The 16,918-nt window shown below is 37.1% G+C and overlaps 1 protein-coding gene across 3 annotated transcripts in view; it reads left to right on the top strand.

Annotated features, from left to right (window-relative positions):
• The first annotated feature begins 355 nt into the window (after positions 1-355).
• The window catches only part of LOC139791288 (N-acetylated-alpha-linked acidic dipeptidase 2-like), a 35,130-nt gene continuing 18,567 nt past the window's right edge, over positions 356-16,918 (top strand). The window contains exons 1-11 of one of the 3 annotated variants that reach the window (XM_071733360.1): positions 356-2,042; positions 3,612-3,723; positions 5,874-6,060; positions 7,836-7,937; positions 9,173-9,298; positions 9,955-10,141; positions 11,260-11,353; positions 11,633-11,731; positions 13,287-13,372; positions 13,985-14,104; positions 14,531-14,613. In XM_071733360.1, coding sequence (XP_071589461.1) covers positions 1,700-2,042; positions 3,612-3,723; positions 5,874-6,060; positions 7,836-7,937; positions 9,173-9,298; positions 9,955-10,141; positions 11,260-11,353; positions 11,633-11,731; positions 13,287-13,372; positions 13,985-14,104; positions 14,531-14,613 — 1,539 coding nt within the window. In that variant the 5' untranslated portion in view covers positions 356-1,699. Of the gene's footprint in view, positions 2,043-3,611; positions 3,724-5,873; positions 6,061-7,835; positions 7,938-9,172; positions 9,299-9,954; positions 10,142-11,259; positions 11,354-11,632; positions 11,732-13,286; positions 13,373-13,984; positions 14,105-14,530; positions 14,614-16,918 lie in introns of those variants that run through there. The other 2 variants (XM_071733365.1, XM_071733375.1) reach the window with 2 other exon arrangements.

Genomic DNA, 16,918 nt, shown 5'->3' on the forward strand with positions numbered 1-16,918 from the left:
TAGAGAATTCAGGAATGGAAAAGTAAAGTTGAAAAATTGGGTGTGATGACGGAGATGTTGTTTTATTTTTTTGTTTTTGTTTCTTACTACCCAAATACATTTTAATTTGCAATAAATTATATTATTTTTTCCTAATTGAGTCTGTTTTGCCTATGGTGGTAGTTGGCAAGTGATATCTCTGTCTTAACCTCAGCCTGTGAGGTTTTCCATCTTATTTCTGGCCCCTGTCTTGGTGTGGAGAGCATGTAATTCAAGGTACAGATTTATACTGTATTTTATACTTGTTTTTAAATGGAACATAACATATTACACCAGTGGACTATCTGTGGCATGTGAGAGCATGCCTCAACTAATAACTAATAATATTAGGGCTGTATTATAGGTGGTATATATATAGCTGCTTGTTTGCTGCTATTGTTCAAAGTGATGCCCTTATCACTTTAAAAAGATATTGTCATAGAAATAAGTACATTTCATATTTTGTCACTGTTTCTATTCTTACCTTCTTCTTCACTGATGTTATCATCATGTGAGCTCTAATTTAGTTAGTAATCTCCAAAAACCCTTGTCACTTTACTGTCTATTATCTGCCCATCCTACACCTGTGGTGCTATATAAATGCTAATAATACATCAATATGCTCATTCTTTATAAGTTCTGTAGGTGGAATTCCATCTGGTTAGTAGATATCAAGTGAGATGTTGGCGTGAAAAGTCCTTGCTATTCAGAATTTGTGATCACTTATGAGCAGTTGGGAAATAATAGAAAAAAGATCACAAAAGTGGATGTGCTTATCGTTTGAACACAGACACCCAGGTGTATGCTTGAGACAGGGGCTGGTGCAGAATACCCCACTGCTGTAATTTTTCTCTAATCTCTGAAAAGTTTTAGTGAAGTAATTAGGACATTAAAAAGTCTTTTCAACTGTAGCTGAATATTTTCAGCTCAACCTAGCCTATTTTAAAAAGTTTTAATACTTGGAGCACCACTGTCTCTGCCACAAGGTTTATCTACTTTGTAAGCTTTTGGGGGTAAGGGATAAGAACTCAGAGCATGTCCAGGCCCCCAGCAAAGCTTTCCTCCCTGTCAGCCACACAGCTGGTCTCAGATGTGCAGCTCCTCAGTTCCAGAAAGATACAGCTTGGCTTTCACCCATCCCCACAGGAACTCACGAGCAGGGAGTGATGAGCAGTGCTAGGGGAAGTTTGTACAAAATATAGTGATACTATGAAAATACCTTGACTATTGCCTGAGCTGAGGTTGTGTGCTTTTCTGGGAGATGCTCATAAAATTTGCTGGATTAAACTAGGAAAATTTAATCCTAAGAATTTTGTAATCCAGATGTAAAGATAGAGAACAGAGGAAATAATTTTTCAGCTCTTCACATTTGCAAATTGGATGATGTCTGGAAGTGTTCTCATTGACGAATTTAAATTGTGTTCTGAGCTTCTCTAAGTATTCATCACTTGCCAAGGGTTAATGTAACCACAGATTACAAAGGAGAGCAATTCATTTCTCCCTTGATCAAGGAAAAAAAAAATATTTTCCTTCCTCCATTTCATTTCTGTGCCACTTCCACTGGTACAAATCCTGGTTGTGATAATGCCTAAAACAGGAACTTTCTTAAAAAAAAGTCCTGATCATTAATAGAAATTAGCCTTTAAAATAGTGCCTTTGCATTTCTTGGTGTACAGTCTAGATGCATATTTGTTACAGAGATACAGCTCCACACAAAGCACCTCGGGGAATGAGATTAAGAAACAGAGGTGTTTTATTACAGTCAGAAAATGTATCCTCATCATCATCATCCAGGGATTCAGGCTGGTTAGGCAGGAGGAGAGCTGAGAATCCCAGAAGCTGGGGCAGCCCTTTGGCTGGGGGCGGGAGGAGGAGGAGAAGGAGGAGGAGGAAGGCAGCTGCTTTCCTGCCCTCCTCACAGCCTGCAGAGCTGCCAGCCAGCATGGCCAGGAGCAAGGCCACCCTCTGCACATGGCTGGGCTGCCCTGGGATGCTGGGTTGCTGCTTGCTGGGCTTTCTTGCAGGTGAGTACAGAGACATCAGGGCTCAACCCACAGCTTTTGCCTTCTACTGATACTCATGTGGGAATCCTGTTGTGGTTAACTCCCCGTCAGGGAATTTTAATGCCTTTTTAGGGGTGTTACAAAGTACTTCTCCCACTGTTTTTGTAAGGGGTTGTTCCCTTTGCCAGTTTAGGTCCTTAGGGAATGAAGAATATAACCCTTCATGCTTCAGCCCAAAAAAAGCCCTGGTTAATTGAGCGCTCTGTAACAGGCAGTCAGAGATTCAAAGAGGAGAGATTAATAGAACAGGTAGAAACTTCTGTGATTGTGCAACCTCCAGGATTATTTATTTATTTGTATTTCCTGATTTTTACTGAAGATCTGTCCCAGTGCTCCTGTTCGTTTGCTATTTTAAGAAATGAAGGGAGTATGTAGAGGAGGAGGAGTTTGGACTGAGATCCAAGAATGGAGTTGCTTAGTTGTCCGTCACGTACCAAGAACTTCATTGGAATGTTAGATCTGTTTCTGCAACCACTTGCAGAATTTGAATTTAAGTCTAAAATTGCATGTTTTCAATGTCCTTTTTAAGCTTGTCCTGTAGCACACACCTTGAGTTGTAGCCCACACATGCTCAAACATGAAAGAAAAAGTCATGAGGGCTACAAAATGGAAAAAAAAAAAAAAAAAAAATCAAAAGATTACTTTGATTTAGGAGATCCCTGAGCTGCAAATTTCTGGTGCTTGTGCTGTTCTTATAAAATTCCCTGAACATCATTTTTTGACCATGCTTCAAAACAGGATACTGAACAATTTGGACTTTTGGCCTACCACTATCACTGTTATGTTCAGAGTGTTACTACAATGAATTTAGGTCTAACAGGTGATGTATTATGTGCAGGTGACAGAACATATACTTGCTTTTATTATGCCTATTTTCTATGGGATTTTCTAGCTATATTAGTAAAAGGATTTGGGTATTTTTAAAGGCAAAATTCCTATAGTTTATATGCTCTTCCCTTTCAGATTTATGGCAACTGAAAAATCTTTAATTGTTTAAAATTGACTAGAGTCACAGTTAACTTTATTTGATTAATTATTAAATAGACTAACCCCACCTTCCCCAAAATCTGTAACTGCAATAGGGCTGGCAGGATGGCTGTTGAGACCTGGACCTTCATTTTAAAGACACTTACGCACATATTTTAAAATATATATATTAAATTAAATAAGGGGATTTCATCATGACTATCTGTAGTTCAATCCCACTGAAAGCATCTAATTGAGAATTTAAACTCTATTTTAAAATTAATGAGAGATGAATCTGGGTGAAAAGGAGAACTGTTTTTACAAGAGATTTAGGGTATACTCTCTTAATTATTCTACTTTTTTTTGTAATTTGGCAATTAAATATATTTTACTTTTCTGTTTCGCTTCCATATTTTAGCTAGAACACTGGCAGAAGGTCCTCTAAGCCCAGTTCATCCTCATGTTTTTAAGGAGACTGTTCAGTACTTTAAGTTGCACATGGGCTCAAATATGTGAAGACTGGTGTTATATTGTTAAGTAGGAAGCTTTTCAAATGTGTTTCAGGATGGTTTACAAAACCAACCGAAAAAAACCCCAGCACTTCAGAAGTCTATCAAAATGCAAGACAGAAACTTGTGGCTGAAATGAAAGCAGAAAACATCAAACAATTCCTTCGGTAAGCCCTGTGTGTGTTGTTGTTTGAATAATCTTATCAGTCATAAGAGCCAGACAGAGATAACATCAGCAGTAGCCTCTGAAAGCAGAGCAGTGAGGATGGTTTGGAAGTATTTGATTTGTACAGAATATCTGGGGAAAGGAAAAGAGGGAGAGACTCACAATCCCTCTGTTCCTCCCACGTCTATTTTTGAAGTTAACTTTTTTGGAGTGGTTGTACTATTAAATGTACTTCCCTCAAGTTGCAATACTTTTTTAATTACTTTTTAATTTTTTTATTATGGTTTTCCACAGTCTTGATTTAATACAGTAGAAGTGTCTGGGTTTTCCTCACGGGTGACTGAAGGTCTAATATCAGGTAAATTTCCTTTGTCGTGGACTTAAATGAGTTTATTGTATTTGGGATACATTGGCTCCTGTTAATTACATTTGATTGTTAATCTATCCAATGTCTCCCTAAACCTTCAGTTGAAACAGGAAGTCTAAGTCGAACATGGTTATATTAAAAATATTGTATTAAAAATTCTAGAGAGTTTGCATGGCTGGTCTGTATAGATACAATTGATATTTCCTTTAGTGTGTCCATTATTGGATTTTCTGCTGTTAATTGGGTGCTTGAAGTTCCACTACGCCCTGTCTTCTTTTTCAGAAGTGGAAGGGTCCTGTCTATGCACAAAATATGTGTATGACTAGCTAAGTCTTCTGTGATATAGTTGTTATTAAATATACTTTTAATGCATCCATGCAGCTCTTTCAAAACATCTAAACTGCTAGGGTTATATAAATATCCTCTTGTTTTGCTCTGTATTCCACTGGAAATTAAAAAGAAAAGAATTAATGTGCACTACAAATATATTCAAACAAAACCTAGTATTCAGCATGTAACTCAACAGCTGCATCATAAATATCAAAAGATTACACATAGATTTGACAAAAAAGGATGGAAAGGATGCAACTGGAAGTGTAAAATGGAAAAAATGCATCATATGTTATTCAGTGTATTTTTCCTGATGGCATATGAAGTTTTAAACTAAAAGTACTAAAGGAAACAAAAGCCACTTAATATACTTAGAGAATTAAAGTGCAAGAAGAAAAGAGGCAATAAACTTTGGCAAAGATTGCTTCCAGGTCTTGGTGTATACCTTCACAGTTTAGAGAGAGGGAAAGACAACAATGGTGAACAGAAGCTTGTGTTCTATGTAGAGAATCTGGATGCATTCAAATCCAGGGAGCCAGGTGGGATTCCCATGAAAGTCCTGGATGTTCTGAATGCAAGGCTATGTGCACCAGTTGAGATGTTACAATACCTGTGACATCCTTGACTTTAACAAGGCTTTGGACACTATCTCCCACAGCATTTTCATTTGGAAGCTGAGGAAGTGCTTGCTGAAGAACAAATTGTTACTTGGGTTGAAAATAGTCTGAATTGACAGGTTGAAGGGGTACTAATCATGGTATCTGGCACACTAGTTAATGGTAATTAATGGTATCTGACATCCCACTGGCCAGAGAGACTCTAGACAGATTGGTGAAGAGTAGCCCAGAAATGCTGGATATTGTTTTTGACTTTTATCACCAGTATGTGTTATATCTAATTGGATGTAAATGTTATTAAGAAGACTTTTATTATTCAGGCTTTTGATTAAGGAAGAAAAAAACAAAACCAAAAAACAAATACATGCAGATAATTTGACTTAATGATTTTCAAATAAAGCTTATTAGTACATGTTTTGCCAACACTGTACAAACCCATCTTATGATAACAGAATTATTTGGTGGTGTCCTTTCTGTGTGTGTAGCTTTTCTGTATCTGTTTCTGCTCCTTGCATACTGCTCATGTTCTTTTGATGAATGCCTTTGACACTGATTTTCATTGCTTCTGTTTAGATGTGGCTGTTCCTGTTATGCAAAGAGAAAGGTTCAGCTGACTAATCTTAAGGCCTCAGGAAAGATCTGCTCTGACTACATTTTGTGCTTAGGCTGATGCAGACACTGATAAACAATCATGTTATATTTCCCAGACTATAAGACTTTACTTTCCAGGCATGTGTCTTGAAGATAAACCTTAGATGCACTGATTTCTGTTCACTCCATTCACTATTGTGCCTTTCTGCATTTGCTGTGTGATAGAGATTTTCTGTTTTGTTCTAGCTCTTTTACCAAAGTGCCTCACCTCGCAGGAACTGAACAGAATCTTCTTCTTGCCAAACAAATTCAAGGCCAGTGGAAGGAATTTGGACTGGATTCAGCAGAGCTTGTTCATTATGATGTGCTTCTTTCATACCCAAATGAAGAGCAGCCAAACTATATCTCAGTAACTGATGATCAGGGGAATGAGGTGGGCTTTTTTCAATGATTAAACTGTACTTATGTAAAGCTTCTTTACAGAAACAGTGTCTTTGGCTGTTTTCCCACCCACTCATCCCAGCATGTGCTTTATAATATGATAAAAAATCCAGTGCAAAGGGAACTCATATTTAGAAATGGTTTTCCAGAGTGTGAAGAAGAGCAGCAGAGTGGTCAAAAACTCAGTGCTCCCTACAGTACACAGAAGATGTGTGGAGAAGACGAACACTGGTAGACTGTAAGGTGTAAGGTTGGCCGTTCTGGCTCATATTAAAGATACATCTGGGCCAATATTCTGTTTCCAGAAGCAGCCTTAACTGGACACACAGGGAAATTTAAGAAGAAGTTAATGTATTCAAGGTAGCCTAATTTTTCTGTGTCTAGCTCTTTTCTGCTCAGGGGTCCTCTAAGCATGTTCCAATTAATCCTCATTTGACCTCTTTTCCAAATATTTATACAGTTAGTGACCCTCATTAGATCTGTCGTCCAATTAACTATCCAAAGCCTGCCTGACCATCTGTACATTTTTTTTCTCATATTATGATGGGGTAAGGAATGCCACACAGATATTACCTGCTGTATGAAGTACTGCCTTATTTCATCTGTTTGATCCTGATCCTGCTGGCTTCCCATAGTGTCTTCTTAATTAGTGTTGGAAGAAATAAGGAAGAGTTGGTCTATATTCACCTTCTCCATTTTGCACACCCAGGAGAAATAACAAGGAGACAAAGACAAAGATGAGAGGAGAGGAGAGGAGAGGAGAGGAGAGGAGAGGAGAGGAGAGGAGAGGAGAGGAGAGGAGAGGAGAGGAGAGGAGAGGAGAGGAGAGGAGAGGAGAGGAGAGGAGAGGAGAGGAGAGGAGAGGAGAGGAGAGGAGAGGAGAGGAGAGGAGAGGAGAGGAGAGGAGAGGAGAGGAGAGGAGAGGAGAGGTCTTTGTGACTCACCAGGTCACAAAGAGTAGACACAAGCTGTGAGGTAACACAAGTGTTACATAGAAAGTGATAAAAGGCATAGAATCATAGAATCATAGAATTGGCTGGGTTGGAAGGGACCTCAGAGATCATCAAGTCCAACCCTTGATCCACTCCCACTGCAGTTACCAGACCATGGCACTGAGTGCCACATCCAGTCTCTTTTTAAATATCTCCAGGGACGGAGAATCCACCACTTCCCGGGGCAGCCCATTCCAATGTCTGATCACCCTCTCAGTAAAGAAATTCTTTCTAATGTCCAACCTAAACCTCCCTTGGCACAACTTGAGACCGTGCCCTCTTGTCTTGCTGAGAGTTGCCTGGGAAAAGAGACCAACCCCCACCTGGCTCCAACCTCCTTTCAGGGAGTTGTAGAGAGTGATGAGGTCTCATCACATCATGTTTAACTGGAGGAAAGAGGTGAAAAGAAGAGTAATAATACAGGTGGGAGTAATAAAAAAAAATAATTGTGATGGCATGGATGATCTAGGTGTCTTTTTATTCTCACCACTTTGTGCTAATTTTCAGCTGCTTCTTTGCTTAGGTTCAGCCAGTGACTGATGAGCATCTTCTGACGTGATTTGTGTCTCTCCATTCACCCCTTCATACTGTTGTAAAAATTCAGTTATGTATCCCTAGCTGTTCTTTTGTATAAATTTATCCTTACTACATAGAGTTGTATTTTTTGCTAACACTTTATGGAAAGTAGCATATTGTTTGCAATAACCAAGCTTTGCATAAAAACTTGTGCCTGAGGGTAGAGTTTTGACCAAAGACTTTTTCCATTTATTGATAGATTTTCAATACATCATTGTTTGAACCACCTCCACAGGGGTATGAAAATGTTACGGACATACTGCCACCATATAATGCTTTTTCAGCACAAGGAGTGCCAGAGGTAAGAAAAAAAAGAAAAATATTATTACTAGATGAAGTCATAATTTGCAAAACACTTGCTGGGATAGATTGCTGCAACATCTCAAAATATTTCCTGTAGCAGTTTTAATGAACCATTAGTAGAAGAGAACACAGATGCAGTTAGGCCACATCCTGTGTGATGGTTAGAAGACTTTTATTAGAAAAAGAAAGCTTATCAAAATGTTAGAAACCTGAATCCCATAATAAATGAAGAGCATTTATCTTTATGGAAAATGTTGGATGCATCTCAGGTTACTCCACATTACTCAGTCAAATGAGTGGAGTGGGTCTAGAGGTGGGCTACAGAAATGGTCAGAGGGCTGGGACTCCTCTCCTGCAAAGAGCTGAGGGAGCTGGGGCTGTTCAGCCTGGAGAAAAGAAGGCTCTGGGGAGACCTAAGAGTGACCTTCCAGTACCTGAAGGAGTCCTACAGGAAGGCTGGAGATAGACTGTTTATACAGACTTGCGGTAATAGGATGAAGGGCAATGGTTTTAAATTAAAGTAAATTGAGATTGGATGTAAGGAAAAAAATCTACCATGAGGGTGGTGGAAAAATGGAACAGGTTGCAGAGGGAGATAGTTGAGACCTCATCCCTGGAGGTGTTCAAGTTGAGGCTTGATCAAGTTCTGACCCACGTTATCTAGTTGAGAGTATCCCTGCTTACTGTAGGAGGGTTGGACTAGATGACCTTTAGAGGTGCCTTCCAACACAAATTATTCTATGATTCTAAGTAAGTCTTAAGCAGAAACAGCAATATAAACGAATTTTAAAGACACTTTGGATTAAGGCTACAAAAGTCCTTCCCTTAATCTGATAATTCATTATGGAGGGAGAAGTCATAGAAATCCTTGCATTGCATAGATGAATGAAAACATAAATAGCAATTGTAAATTATATAATATATAAGGAATATCTTGATGTTTTCGTGACTGCAGAATTTTGTTAGTATAGTAGGCTTCATTGGTTTAGTTTCCAGCCTTAATTCACGGGGCTGCTGTTAAGTGAAGCATAATATAAAAAGGCAAGGGGTTTGAGCCAATGCCTCCTATAGAATATGATTAAAATCCTTTGGTTTTATAAGCACTGGTTCTCATTTGTAGAAATGCATAAAAATAACTGTATCGTACGTATTGAATAAAACTGTACTTCTAAAAAAATCATTTTGTTTGTTGATTAACCAGCTGCCATGAAACTCCTTTCCTCTTCTTTGCAGGGAGATCTGGTATATGTGAATTATGGCCGTACTGAAGATTTTTTTAAGCTGGAACGTGAAATGGGAATTAACTGCAAAGGAAAGATTGTCATTGCCAGATATGGGAAGATCTTCAGAGGAAACAAAGTAAGGGTTGTGTTTTATTTTTTCTCTGTGTGTCAGGCACTGCTCATGGTAGAGCTGGCCGGAGCTGTGCAGTCTATGAAGTTGGAACATATATGAGCAGAAAGAAGCCTGAGATGTATCCGTTGTCACCACATTCTAAAAATAAATTCTAAAACAATAAAAACAGTTGAATGTGCTGATCTCCTAACACCCAGATGACTGTAAACTCCTTAAACAGTTCTTACAAGAGACTGGTTTAGAGAACTGAGCAGTTTGTTAAGCCAAGGCTATTAATACTGTTAATCCATATAATTTTAGTATTTTGAAGAAGGAAGTATTTGACAAGGCATCTGATGCACAGAGGTTGAATAACCAACTACAGTCTTCTGGCTTTAGATAACTGACAAAATTGATGATTGTTGGACAGTGGAGATAGTGGAAAGTTTTTATGCCTCGGTTTTATGTCCTGTGTTTTATTTTATATCCATGAACTATGACTAAAGGTGTGACACAAGTAATGAACATAATGTGTTTGACTCTGGTTCATTCTTCTGCTGAGCCAGTAGTCATTTAGAGCTTCTAAAGCTTTGTCCCCATGAAAGTAAATGGCAACTTACAGATTTATTACTGCATAAAAAAAAGCAAAAAACATTTCTTAAAAGCCAATAATTTCACAGGTTAAAAATGCCATACTAGCAGGAGCCCAAGGGATCATACTTTATTCAGACCCTGCTGACTACTGTGCTCCAGGAGTAGATGCTTATCCAGATGGCTGGAACCTTCCAGGCAAAGTAGCCCAGCGTGGGAATGTGTTAAACCTGAATGGAGCTGGGGACCCTCTGACACCAGGTTATCCTGCAAAAGGTGAATGAATGTTCTGTGCATTGGGCCATTAAGTACTTTATGCACTGGGACATCAAGAACTTTATCAACTGGTGCTGAAATTCATGTTGGAACTAGAAATTAATCTATTTTGACTCCAGATGCAAAGAAAAAAACTGTTTAGAATTATTTTTAGCAGTAGTTAATTTTCCTGTTGCAGACTAAATTCTATTTGTGTGTTATTAGAACTGGTTGCTATTGAGTTGGCAAGGAAAATAAGTTTTTATGAAAATCTCTTTGTATGATCTCAGCTTTATATATATAAGAATAGCAGACTTGTAGTTTCACAGACTGTGAAGTCATAGAAAATGGATGAGAATTTATAGGCACTATTGGCTATCTGTATTTCTCAGGAAGACCAGTTTTAACTAGACTATAGTCTACCATCAAAGAGGAGTAGTAGCTTTGCTTGGAGCTATTTTTTCTTGCTGAGCCAAAATTCCAAACAGCACAGTTTAAAGTGCTGTTTACAGGAAGTAGAACTTCTGTATAAAGAATAAAAGTAGCCTGGAGTTTTTGAAACTTGGCACCACATGTTTGCCTTGTCCTTGTAGGCATTCTGGATTCAATCTGAGCTAAAGTGCCCACCAGTACTGTCTGCCAGGGGGATGGGAACACAGGGATATTTCTGGAAAGCTCACTGGCCTATGTCACCCCTGTTTCTGACATAAGGCAACACCATGCTGAAATAACAGGATAGATTTCTGTGTGCCTGGGCCACCATTTTCAGAGAGACATTGACCACCTTTGATATAGGTAAATGGATCTGTGGATGCCTTCTGCAGCTTTTCAACAGGCTGCTCGGGGCCATCTTCAACTCATGCACCAGCTGAGTTACCTGAGTCAGCTTTGAGGAATTATAATAATGTAACTTTGCACCACATGTGGGGACTTTTCTTAAACAGTTGTGCAAATACACTATTGCCTTTGTGCTCATTACACTTATGCTCATTACAATTTGGTTTCCTAAGAAATTATGTAAATTAAAAATTTGATGCATGCTTGTGGCTTCTGTGTGGCTGCACTGTTCCAAAGTCTTTCCAGTTTGGTGAAAGCTGCTAAGAACACAATAAACTTGTCATTTTGTTCTGGTTTCTCAGAGTACACTTTCAGGTATAAAGTTAATGAAGGTGTAGGGATTCCCAAAATCCCGGTCCATCCCATTGGATATCATGATGCAGAAGTATTATTAAGGTAAGTACACCTCAGTGCTCCTCACCAGAAGTCAGTATGCATAAATGTGCAGTAAATTTTTTTACACTAAGGTGCTATAATCTACACTGTGCTTTTATTTACTGTTCTTTAGTAGCAGCATGATTCAGAAAATGTGGAGAATTCAAAGCCTGTCTCTGGCATCATGTTTTTAGGAAATTTGTAAAACTACCCTATTTTAGGTGAAATAATCATTGAGGAAATTTAGGGGTTTAGCCTACTTACTGTTCAGCTACATTTGTCTTGGTTTTCACTTAACAGTGCAATGGGAGGAGCTGCAGCTCCAGACAGCAGCTGGAAAGGACATCTCAACGTGTCCTATAACATAGGGCCAGGATTTGCAGACAACTCTTCTACAAGGTCTGTTTTAACACCTGCCTATTTATAAAATACTGAGAAAAAAACTCAAAACCAGAAAGGCTGTGAAACAATAGTGTCTTCTACACTAATGGAGTCAGTCTCTATCAGACTGAATCACAATTGAATTTGGTTGTCAAAGATTTGCCTGATTGTCAGGAGCTATCGAAGCATTTCTTCTTATTTATAACTGATAAACTGCCACAGATAAAGCTAAAGGTCCCATTTCTATAGGAATATGTCACATAAAAATTATTTCAGTTCATGTGAATTTTTATGCTATGAAGACTGGGAGTGGGCAGCAATGAACAGTGTGTAAAAGGTGCATCATTATCACTGCTCCACCTCCTCTAAAACAACTGTGTGCCTGAATATTTAATTTTATAGACTTCATTAATTATTATTCTTTCTTCTTCTTCTTTAACACTGGCTGAAAATGAATAGAGAAAAACAACAGATAAGAAAGCATATTTGACATTTAAGGTGCTGTTTGGAATGTCTTGAAGAGCAACAAAGACAAAACAAATTATTATTCACCCGCAAAACATGGAAACTATTTTGAATGCAGTTTTTAATATGGTCCTACTTAATTTACATTTTTTGTAAATATGGGCTAATCCTACATATTCTTCTCTCTCGGAGTAGCTCCATATCAAAATGAACCTTTTGGGCCTCAACAGAAAGTTGTAGAAAACAGAAAGAGTAAATGCATACTCAGGCACTGGTGTCAGTTCTTTTCTGGGCAAAAATCCAGTTGCTGTCCTGAAGGAGTTTTAGGTTTTGACAGCTATGCAGATTTGCTGATTAGGAGATTGCCTCAAATGTGGAACTCTCAGGGTTATGCCAGACACATTGAAAAAAACTTAGTTTGATGTTTTGTGTCTTCTACAGGTTTAGAAGGGGGGGACTGAATAGTTTAGAGGGACTGAATAGTACAATTTTTTTTAGCTCTCCCAATACCTGAATTGCCTTCCCTTTTATCGAATTTCATGACTGAACTTCACTTAGTGCTGGGGGATAGATGGAGGACTGAGAAACTAGATCTGCTGTCCTAAACAGAGATTTCAGTTTAATTCTGGATTAAAGTTTCTAATAATCTTTTGTCCAAATTCTATCTTATTACATGGAATTGTACTAGAAAACTAACATTTATTACTTATAAAAATATGTATATCCATAATTATCCTTTTGGTCAAAATATAAATGTCTTTTTAATTACTGCATATGATTTTCAGTTTACTCCTCTGGTACACAATAATCAGATTGACCCCCGTAAATAGCATTTCAATAAATCTCAATAAATAAAGTTTATAGACTGGCCCACATCATATTGGGCATAGGAAGGGCAAAGAAACATACCTTGTTTCTAAGTCATCTTTCTGTCAGCAGGTTAAACTGAAACAGAAAACGTGCCAGTGACACAGCCTAACAGGTCAGATCAGTGCTGAGCACAGAAAGCAGAACAGAAACACAATCTTTCTGGTTTACAAGCTATTATACTGCCTTTTTATTGCCTTCTCAGTCAGATATGGTTATTCCATGCTGCTTTTCATTTCAGAAAAGTCAGAATGCATGTTCATACAAACAATAAAATAACACGAATTTACAATGTCATTGGCATCCTCAGAGGAGCTGTGGAACCAGGTGAGCATCTGGTACTTGGGCATTTTAAGTCCTTCTTTATGTTATATTTCATAAAATTGTTTTTATGTTGCAAGAAACAGCAAGGGTTTTAGATATCCTAATAATATGAAATCTGAGAAATCCTCCACGGTTTTTCTGTCCCTCCCATACCACTGTTTCTCATTTCCATTCCCAAAAATTAATTTAAGTGGGAATGATGGAATGAAAGGTGTCAGAGAATTTTTTATAACACCTGTCATTTTACAGGTGTTATAGGTTTTTCATTACATCATTTTTCATCATTTGTACATTTTGCCTTTGCAAAAATTAACACAGTGCAAAGTACAGAAAACCAGTGATGAATTAGGACCTCAACACTCTGTTGATGTTTAGTAACAGAGCATATATAAGAAAGACTTTAAAATGGAAAAATATGAATAAAATATTTCTTGTCTTCCAATATATATTTCAATAGAGTAAACGAATAATTGCAGCTTACCTTTAAAAATTATAATTTCACCACTGATATTAAAATACATATTTCTTTTGACACAAGAAGGGATACAATAAAAGGAAATAGATATAACATAAATGTGTTTAAATTAAGAATTGATAATATGTGTTTTTTTCCAGACAGATATATCATTTTAGGAGGTCATAGAGATTCCTGGGTATTTGGTGGTATTGATCCAACTACAGGTGCAGCTGTTTTGCAAGAGGTTGTGCGGAGTTTTGGTAAAATGAAGTTGGAAGGTAACTTATTTATTAAGATATGAAATTATAGATATGGGAAAAAATCGGCTTTGAGGAACTGTGTTGGATATTCCCATAAGCAGCTGTTTTTATTTAACTTTTCACCTCTACAAAAGTGTTTCTCCCTATGAAAGATGCAAATTCATAGAAGAGATGCATTTGTAGCATTGCATCTTGATTGGCTGAATTTATTCCCTCCCGTCTCTCCTTAAAGTAATGGTGCCTTCTTGGTTGTGTGGAATGAAAATACTAAATTCAGAGGAAATGTCTCTGCAATAATATGTTCCTCTAAGTAATTTAGAGAGTATTTTGCTTACTACTGTATCAATTAAGTGATACCTTTAAAAGTGAATTCAATTAACTTTCAATTAATTGTTTCCCTAGATTTTCTAACTTTAATTTTCACATTTAACTATATGATTGCAGGTTGGAGACCTAAGCGAACTATTATTTTTGCTAGCTGGGATGCAGAAGAGTTTGGATTATTAGGCTCCACAGAATGGGCTGAGGTAAATAAAAAAATAGTGTAAAGAAAACAAAACTTGGAAGTCTGTAGCAGAAAGCTGCAGTACCTGGTGGCATTTGTGCCTAGACTGCAAATCAACAGCTTCACGGTATAACTGGAGCACAAAAGACTCCTTCAGGTGCAGTGAGGCCCTCATATAATTATGCAAAATAGTGACCTAAATTCTTACAATATAAGTACACTAATTCTTCTAAGATTTAAAAATCTGCTTTGATTGAAAGCTGATGTCTGTCAGTGGTGACTGTATGGAAATCTGTCCCTTTAATAACAGAATGGTAGCATTTTATATCACCTGAATTGGTTTATTTGCTAACTTGCTATTTGAGAAATTCCATAGTTGCTCCGTAAGCACACCGAGCCCTTTCTGTAGAAATGAAAGGGCAAGTGAAACATGGGCAAATGGAAGGTAATGTATAAGTGAAAAGTTCCAAATTCATGTGAAACTTCCAGTATTGTACAGTCTTATGGGCAGGAAAATTGATTATGATTAATTCCTTCCTATATTCCTGCCTGATAGAAGGATGTTGGGAAATTCAGAAGTGACATCCTGAATGTTTTTCTCTTCCTTTCTTTGTTAAGAAATAATCCAAATCAGAAATCAAGCATGCACTAAATTGTTTAATTAAACACATTTCTGCTGAGTTATATTGATTTATGTGTACAGAATTTTTTAACGGAAATGTGTTATCTTGTTCTTCTGTTAGAACTATATCTACAAGGTTGTATTCAGTTATGGGGATAGAGATTTCAAAATCTATAAAATGAAACATTTGAATATGTTTTATTTAGCTTATTAGCATGTATTTCAGTAAACCACAAACTGCATAGCAAAATGACACATCAGGAGAAAAAAAAAAACAGAAACGTGATCCCAAACACCAGAAGGATTTAATCATTCTTCTGTTAACAAAACTGAGATTTCTATTCCTTTGTAGTTGCACTAATTCTTTCTCCCATAAAGTATTTGGATTCCAGCTGTAATGGATTCTCTGCATCTTACTGTTGGTTTATGGGACATTAGATGAAGAAATCATAACCCAAATTATCTTTAAAATAAATTACTGAGAGATTTTAATGAGTTAGCATCAAAGTTTCATCCTTCCTGAACTCTACTGATAACAAAAATATACTGTATAGAAAACTATTTATGGTTTGTCTATGTAGCTGTGCAGATACTTAGATGCTGTTGAGAAAAAAATACACAATTGTTTTAACTATGACAAAGAGGAAAGATGATACTTAAAAGACCAGTTTACCTTGAGATGAATAAATTAGTGTTTTTTATGTTGATTTGTTCCCAGATTGCTACTACTACTGTGTGATGTTTTTTGCTAAATAATTTTATATCTAGTAATCTATCATACATGATTTCTTGAAACAGCAGCTGTACTAGATTAGAAAGGTATGAGCAAAATTCATATTTGGACCTCAATGTTTTTATATTATTCTTTTCTTGCTTTCCTCCTCTTTGACACCAAAATTAGATTCAGTTTCTCTAGAGACATTCCTCACAGCTTACACTCATGTTTTCTGCAGCTGCCAGATCTGTCATCTACTGAATTTTGAGGAAAATTAACCTACGATATTCACCATCTTCTACGTAAAAAGTCACTTCAACTGTGACAACATCCTTTTGTTAACAGACAATCTTCATTGTTCATAAATGGAGGAATTTCTTTATGTTGCAAACATTCTTTTGCATATATGCAGGGCTTCATGTATGCATATACCAGCTCGCTCCCTCCCTTCATATTGTTTTGCAGAATCTCCTCAACTGTTTGTTTTGCAGATACTAATTTTGTTATGAAGTTACCCATTACCAATTCAATTTTTAGTTCACGTGACTTAGAAATTATTAGTTAGGTTGTAAATTGAATGAATCAAGTAACAATTACTAACCTAATTAGAATATCTATCATAAAGCCAAGACTTAGTAAAATACCACTTACTGATTTGAATATCCATTGCAAATGTAATAACCAGTTTGCAAAAAATTAAACAAGTGTGTGTACTTAGTTATCAGGGAAGCAATGCTTATTTGACTCAAAAACAGTCAGTCATATTGAGCAGGAATTGTCAGTGATTTGCCTCATCCCTTTTTGAAACAGGAAAGTGTAGAAACAACAGCAGTATTCAGTTTATCAGTGTTAAAATCGAGTGCTGGGAGCTCACTAGAGGATGTTTTCCACAACAAATCTCATAAAGCAGGAGCAAATTTCACATGCCCAGATCATTGATCTGTTCTCAAATGCTAATGCAGGTAGTAAGGTACATGGAGCTTCTTATCC

This window comes from Heliangelus exortis, chromosome 1 (assembly GCF_036169615.1).
Source record: "Heliangelus exortis chromosome 1, bHelExo1.hap1, whole genome shotgun sequence".
NCBI lineage: Eukaryota > Metazoa > Chordata > Aves > Apodiformes > Trochilidae > Heliangelus > Heliangelus exortis.